Source organism: Orycteropus afer, unplaced genomic scaffold (genome assembly GCF_000298275.1).
Source record: "Orycteropus afer afer isolate SDZICR_OR568_19922 unplaced genomic scaffold, OryAfe1.0 scaffold00196, whole genome shotgun sequence".
Lineage (NCBI taxonomy): Eukaryota > Metazoa > Chordata > Mammalia > Tubulidentata > Orycteropodidae > Orycteropus > Orycteropus afer.
In genome coordinates, this window is record NW_006921783.1 from 2768400 (window position 1) to 2775355 (window position 6956).

Sequence of the window (6956 nt, forward strand, 5' to 3'; positions counted from 1 at the left end):
AGGGATCAATTTCCAGGCCACTAGCTGAGCAGTCAGCTCTATTCTCAGGCTTGGCTTTTGTCAGGGTTGGCTAAGCCCACCTCTCAGCTAGTCTCATGGAATCTCCAGAAGCCACGGCAGTGGGCATCCTGCTCCCAAAACAAGATTCTCAGCTCCTCTTGCAAACAGAACTCTAGATGTACATAAAATTCTTCCTACCCTAGCAGTGAGAATCTTCCCCAGCTTTTCCTGTGGAAGTGGCCTCACCACCTGGCCCCTGAGTGAATTAAAGATTGTATTATAAAAATCATTAAGTAACTCATATGAACCCTCCACTTCTATCGCACCCATGGGCATGTTAGAGATGTCAGACAACAGTGGACTCAGGTCCTGCAGCCAAAATCACTGCTTAGATCATTGTTTTTTTCTTCTTGTCAAGGCCTCAGTTGTATGTCAGAAGATAGATGTGCTCCAAATATATGCACATGCATACACACACACATACACATACACATACCACACACACACACACACACCTTGGGAAATACCTTTCTGTGAGGGTTTCTTGGTAGTGCAGGCCACCCACAGAGGTTAATAATGGATTAACATGGTCCTCAGTCTGTCTAAGAGACGTAAGAGTCATCCATCAGTCCAGTTTTCTACAGTCCCCATTCCTGAATGATACTGTAAGGAAGATTCCCGGGACAAGGAAAAGCTTTGGGAATAGAGAAATTCATTGGCAGCATTCAGGTGTGGAGAGGGCGGTTTCCTCTCACACACTGAAGGGAGGCCTCGCTCTCTTGGAAATGAGGTGGTGGGCCCCCGTTCCCGGACCTGAGATTGTGAGAGCTGATTGTAGACACTGAAGTGGGTGTTTCCTGGTGGCTGGGAGCTCTGAGCAGAGATGGTAGGTAGCCGAGGCATCATAGTGGTAGCAGTGAAGTGCGTGGGGAAGGGCTGGTAAGGCACAGTCTCCATGGTCTGAACACTGTAGTTGGTGTACGGTGAGACTGAAGTCCACATGTTACAGCTCAGTGGGGGTGGGGGCAAGTCATCCACCCCTGACACCCCAGCAATCTCAGGCCCTGAACCTGAGTACATACAGGCTTCTCTTGGGGTCACCTCACTGCAGTAGGAGGGACTCAGCATCTGTTGGTCATAAGGAGGGGGAGAGCGGAAATAGTGATCCTCCCCTACTGAAGAAGGAGCTTCCAGATAGGATCTCTTGCAGGGTAAGTCCAGGTGGCGAGCACTGTCTGCTGGAAGACAAAGAAACCTCAGGAAGAGTCATTGCCACCAGCCCAGGTCCCAGAGCACCCCTGCTGGATGCTAGGACAGCCTACCCTTGTCATGCAGGGTCCACCCTTGCCCCATTGCCACAGCACTCCCAGAACCATTTTCATTGGCTACAGCTTTTAAAAGGTGGCATCAGCCAAGAAGTAATTACATTATGGTCCCTGCTCAAAGGCCACAGGGGACACTACATTGCTGGACACTGAGTTATGTGTTTAGTCAGGCAACATTCAGTTTGATCCTTTGCCAGCCTGGCTTTTGGAGATGATAAGAGGCCTAATGTGCACTGGCATTCTCAGGTTAGGTCTACCCTGGCCAAGAAAAGTGGAAGCGATAACCAGGCCAAACCCAGCCCAGAGGCCACATCTGTCTGAATTAGCCAGAAAATTAAGGCCACAATGTTTCTGCCTCAATCCTCAGCCTTGGCAAGCCAAAGCTACTCCAAGGCATGTTCCTATTGCTTTTGGAAGAAGAAAATAGGAAGAGAACTCTAAATATATTCAAAGAAAACATATTAGATTGTTAAAACAGATTCTGATACAACATGTTGTTGTTGTTATGTGCTGTTGAGTCAGACCTGACTCATAGCGACCCCTCCTTGGGTTTCCAAGGCAGTATCACTACGGAAGTAGATTGCCCCATCTTCCTTCCGAGGAGTGGCTGGTGGGTTTGAACCTCCAGCTTTCTGGTTAGTGGTCAAGTGCCTAAATTTAGGCACTACGCTACCAGAGCTCCTTGATACAACATAGGCTACAAAATTAAGAAACGCAACTGATAATAAGTGAAAAGGGTGACCTGTACTTTTAAAGCTAACCTGATACTCTGGGGAAAGATGACAATAGCTGCCTCAGATCATGTATGTGTCTTTCACATCCTCAACTATGAAGTTTTATGAACAGGAGTGACATGTCCTCTCCTGGGATGGCCCAAGGCTGAGGGCTTGGGCAGCAGCCCACTCAACAGATTTATAAACACTTGTCCAGTAGCTTATCTTGGCCTCCCTCCTTCTGTTTTCTGTGGGGATTTATTCTGGGAGCTGTGTGTGTAAAAAGGACAGGTGGCCTAGGGTAGGAGGGAGATGGAGTTTGAAGAAGGCCTGCACTCACCTGTCCCCTCTGCACCCCTCTGGAACCATCCTCCCTCTACCTTACCTAACACTCATATATCCCTCACTCAGCCTTCCTTTCCCTCTTCTCTCCAAATTCCTCCCTTCCCTCTGCACTAAGTTCTTGGACTTGGCAGGTGGCCCAGTCATGCTAGGTCTGGAGTCATCCAAATTTTTTTGTAAAGGGCCAGATAGTAAATATTTTAGGCTTTTTTGGGCCACACAGTTTCTGTCACAACTACTCACCTCTGCTGTTGTCACATAAAGTGGCCATAGACAATATATAAACAAATGACTATGGCTATGTTCCAATAAAACTTTATTTATGGATACTAAAATTTTAACATGTTGTTCAAATGTCACAAAATATTCTTCTTTTGATTTTTTAAAACCATTTAAAAATGTGAAAATATAAAAAAACCTCGTAGCTTATGGGCTATGAAAAAACAGGCAGCAAGTTGGATTTGGTCCAAGGGCCATAGTTTGCCAGTCTCTGCTGTGTTGTTGTTGTTGTTATGTGCCGTCGAGTCGGCCCCGACTCATAGCGACCCCTCCTTGGGTTTCCGAGGCAGTATCACTACGGAAGTAGGATTGCCCAACCTTCCTTCCGAGGAGTGGCTGGTGGGTTTGAACCACCAGCCTTCTGGTTAGCAGTCAAGGGCATTGAATTCTAATGGAACTTGTACAGGGGCTACTCAGAGCTCTGCCTGGATGGCCCCAGGTGCTGAGCTGAGAGAATATTCTAGATTGTAAGCAAAAGTTCCCAAACTCCTTCCCAAGAGAATTACAGTGGCCTTGAGAGGTCTTCTGGTGGAGGAACGCTAATCATCCCTGTTCTATAGTTTGAGAAATCGAGATCTGACACCGGAGCACAAATGTTCTGGTTCCTTTGCTGGTCTGATAGAGCCTGGTGGAACCACTGAGACTATGGCCCCTAGCTACCCTTCAGGTCTGGAATTGAACCCACACCTGTGGTTTCCAGCCAAACAAAATACAGGCATATGAGTTAAACATTTACCTCAAGTAGATACACTCCTTGGAGAGAACAATCATGGGAGAAAGAAGGGCTGCTTATGCACAGGGAGACAGCTCAGGGGGCAGGAGTATATGGAGGGATGGACACTGGGAATAGGTAACTATGGGGAGGAAGTGGGCGGGGAGCTGTTGCATTGTGGTAAACTGTGGTCAATGACATGAGACGAAGTATATGTGAACTGCTGTATGGAAAGTAAATTTGCCCTGTAAATCTTCACCCAGATCACAATTAAAAAAAAAAATGTTCTGGTTCCCAGTTCAGGACCCTCTTCATACAAAGGCCTAGCATAGGCAGTTCTGTGGCCTGCCTTCCTCTCCCACACTCTATATCCATAATAGTGCATTTCAATTCTCAAGAAGCCTTTGCAGATCCTGGTGTGATGGGGGAGAGCCCTGTTCACATGACTCCAAGCCATCCCTTGGTTGAGGTTGCTTTGATAAAAGACAGCCCCAATCCAAAACCCTCTGGACTGAAGCTTCAACCTCCTCCTGTACTTCTAAGCAGGGCCCAGCTGACTTGTGTGTCTTCTGTCACCCCACAGAGGCTCTCAAAGCAGCCACATCTAGTGCTGGGGAAGAGGGCCAGTGTTTGGGTACACCAAGGCCACAGCTGTTTGTGAGGACTTGAAGGCTGCATTAAAGGAGAGAACCAGCATCCCTGCACTGGGAAAGATGGCCTTGAACCTTCCTATGACTCTTAACCATTCAGGCTCATTTTCCCAGGCCACACAACCACACAAGTAACCAGATGTGTGTGTGTGTGTGTGTGTGTGTGCATGTCCACACAGGCTCCTTTGTGTAGTGGGAGTGTTTGTGGGGAAAGCTTCATCCCACCTCTGATTCTATAGGGCTTCCAGACCAGAAAACAGCTACCTCGTCTTTTCAGGCAGTGATAGAAGAGGCTTGAGTCCCTCTGTGTTGGGAAGGTGTTGAGGGGAAGGTCCTGTGGCTCAGCTGCAGCAAACTGCATGTGAGCCCCATTTTCATACTGGTAGTGCTGGAGGGCCTGATGGGCGCCATGCAGGGGGCTGACATCGGGCTTGGCTGAGAGCTGGGTGGAGACAAGCCTCTGCCTCATGATACTTTTGGAAATCACAGGATATTCTTTGCTGAAGGGGTGGAGAGGACAGTGAGAGAGACAGAAGAGAGTGAAGACACTTTGAGGGTTACTGAGTCCATGTGCCTGAACCCAGTCTGCCCGCCCCACCTCCAGGCTGGGGCAGGCCCACCTCTGCAGCCGGGCCACACGCAGGTCACTGTCGTCACTGCCCCGGAATCCCTTGGCAAAGGGGTTGTTCTCAATTTTCAGCTGTGTAATCTGTCAGGAGAGGGCACACAGTAGAGTTGCTGACAGCAGAGTAGAACTGGACTAGCCTCTGGCCCTCTTCCCCAACCCCAGGCACATTCAGAATTCATGGCAGGGATAGTGAAGTTGCACCCCTGTTGATCCTTGGGTCTAGACCTCAGAAGCTCCTCCCTATCTCACCTCTGGGCTTGACTTCTTCAGTTCCTTGGAAAAGAGAACAGCAAATATTCACTAACTTGCTTATCTTTCCAGGGTGGTTTTCTCACTGCCTTAAGCCCCCACTCCTCACCGCCATCTGTCAGACCTTCCTTACTCTGGCAATGACTCAGAAGAGGGATTTAGAGAGAAGACAGAGAGGAGGGTTTAGTGAAGGGTGAATGAGAAGACGCCAGAGGGAGCAGTGGAGAAGGGTCACTGCACACCTTCTAATTCAGAGAAGCCACGCCCCAGCTCTGAGCCAGCCTAGAGTCACACGAGGTCCTCCCGGGCCTTGCCATTCACATCTGGCTCATCTCTGGCTCTTATCCATTCTACTTGCTCCAGAAAATCAATTCTTTCTCCTGCTCTTCACCCACACTGCCCCACGTGGCTTCAGTCCTCCATTGTTCTCTCCTGGATGTCTGGAACCCCTTCCCAATGAGCATCCTGTCCATGGTGTCCTGGCTGGTGCAACTTCCACATCAGGGTCCAACTGACTGTTCTAAATGCAAATCTGACTGTCGCTCTTCTGTTAAAATGTACTACAGTCTATCACCCTTCCCCAACTTACCCTGCCCACCTCACCGGCCCCAATGCACACAATGTGAAAAGTACCCAGGGAAAGAGGAGCATGGGCAAAGGTGGAGAGGCAGGAGACAGCAGTCTGCTCAGGGGTCAGGAGGTAGTTTGGGATGGTCAAGCTGGAGCTGGGCAGGGGCAAGGAATTGGGTGGGAAGTGGGCTGAGATATCCTAGGCACCTCTGACCACAGCCTGGGTAGGGTCACCAGAGACTCAGTCCTACTGCTCCCACACAATGCACAGTGCTCCAGAGCAGCCTCCCCACCTCCCTACCCCTCTCAGCAGGCCCAGAATCCAACCTTTGGATACACCAAGAGAAAGAAGACTGTAGCACGAAGGGTCTAACACTCAAACCACAGGGCAGGCTCCATACTCCAGTTTTCACACATGCCAACTTGTCCACTGACCAAAATACATAGACCATAATTTCTTTGGGCTGGATATTTATGAGTCTGTTCCTTCTTTGCTCACTGTTCTGAAGGATGCTGTATGTTTCTGCACTGGGCCTGCTTTAGTCTCACTATGTTTTGGCCTTTACTTCCTGCCTCTCTGTAGGGCAGGCAGAAATGTCAGGCCATGTTAGTGGTAGAGACTGTGGAATCTATGGCTGTACCTTGTGGTTCTGGTAGGAGGTCACAGAGATAAAGGAGGTCTCTGGGAACACGTGGGTGCAGAAGGCTGTGTTTTTGGAGCCAAAAGCATTGTTCTCATCAGCTTTAACGATGTGTAGCCGTGGCTGGTACTTGTGCATGGAGTTGAGGATGATCTGAAAGAGAAGGGTCTCATCTGAGCTCTAGGTTCCCACCCTCTGGTCCTTGACCTTACTCAGCTGGCCTTCATTCTCCTAAAGGCCCAGGGCCTGACTACCAGGATAGAGCCCAGGAAGATCCTAAAGTTCTGGGACTCAAATTCCACCTCCACTTATCCTCTCTGCTCTTGCACCCAATCCCTGGACCCAGGACCTCTCTGAAGGTACAAACTGCTTCACTATGATAATGGACATGTCAGGATCAGTCCTTAACACTTGAGAAGCCCCCAGTAGACTTGGTATAAGGTAGCAAAAGGAATTCTGAGTTGCAAAAACAGGGTAACTCACTGTATGATCTCAGGCAACAGGCAAGTCACTTGACTTTTCCAAGCCTCAGTTTTCCTATTTGTAAAATGGAATCATAATATATAACTTACCTCCTGCACGTATTTCCCCTCCAAGCTGATCTCTCCTTGCTTCTCCCTCTCACCTCCTACCTCTTCTCCTTCTACTTACCAACCTCCCACCCCCTCTGATGTGTGACCTGCGTTTCTTAGAAATGCCAGCTGTAAGTTCTCAGCTCCCTCTTCCCACATTTGTCAGCAACTAAAGCAGCTTCAAGGAGCTCTGGTAGCATAGTGGCTAAAGCACTTGACTGCTCACCAGAAGGCTGGCGGTTCAAACCCACCAGCCACTCCTCGGAAGGAAGGTT

At 49.1% G+C, this 6956-nt stretch overlaps 1 protein-coding gene across 1 annotated transcript in view; it reads right to left on the reverse strand.

Moving 5' to 3' along the window:
- Window positions 1–618: 618 nt before the first annotated feature.
- Window positions 619–6956, reverse strand: part of TBX4 (T-box transcription factor 4) — a 34973-nt gene continuing 28635 nt past the window's right edge. The window contains exons 5-8 of the mRNA XM_007947874.2: window positions 6110–6262; window positions 4642–4730; window positions 4286–4521; window positions 619–1238 (exon numbers count right to left, since the gene is read on the reverse strand). Coding sequence (XP_007946065.1) covers window positions 619–1238; window positions 4286–4521; window positions 4642–4730; window positions 6110–6262 — 1098 coding nt within the window. The remainder of the gene's footprint in view (window positions 1239–4285; window positions 4522–4641; window positions 4731–6109; window positions 6263–6956) is intronic.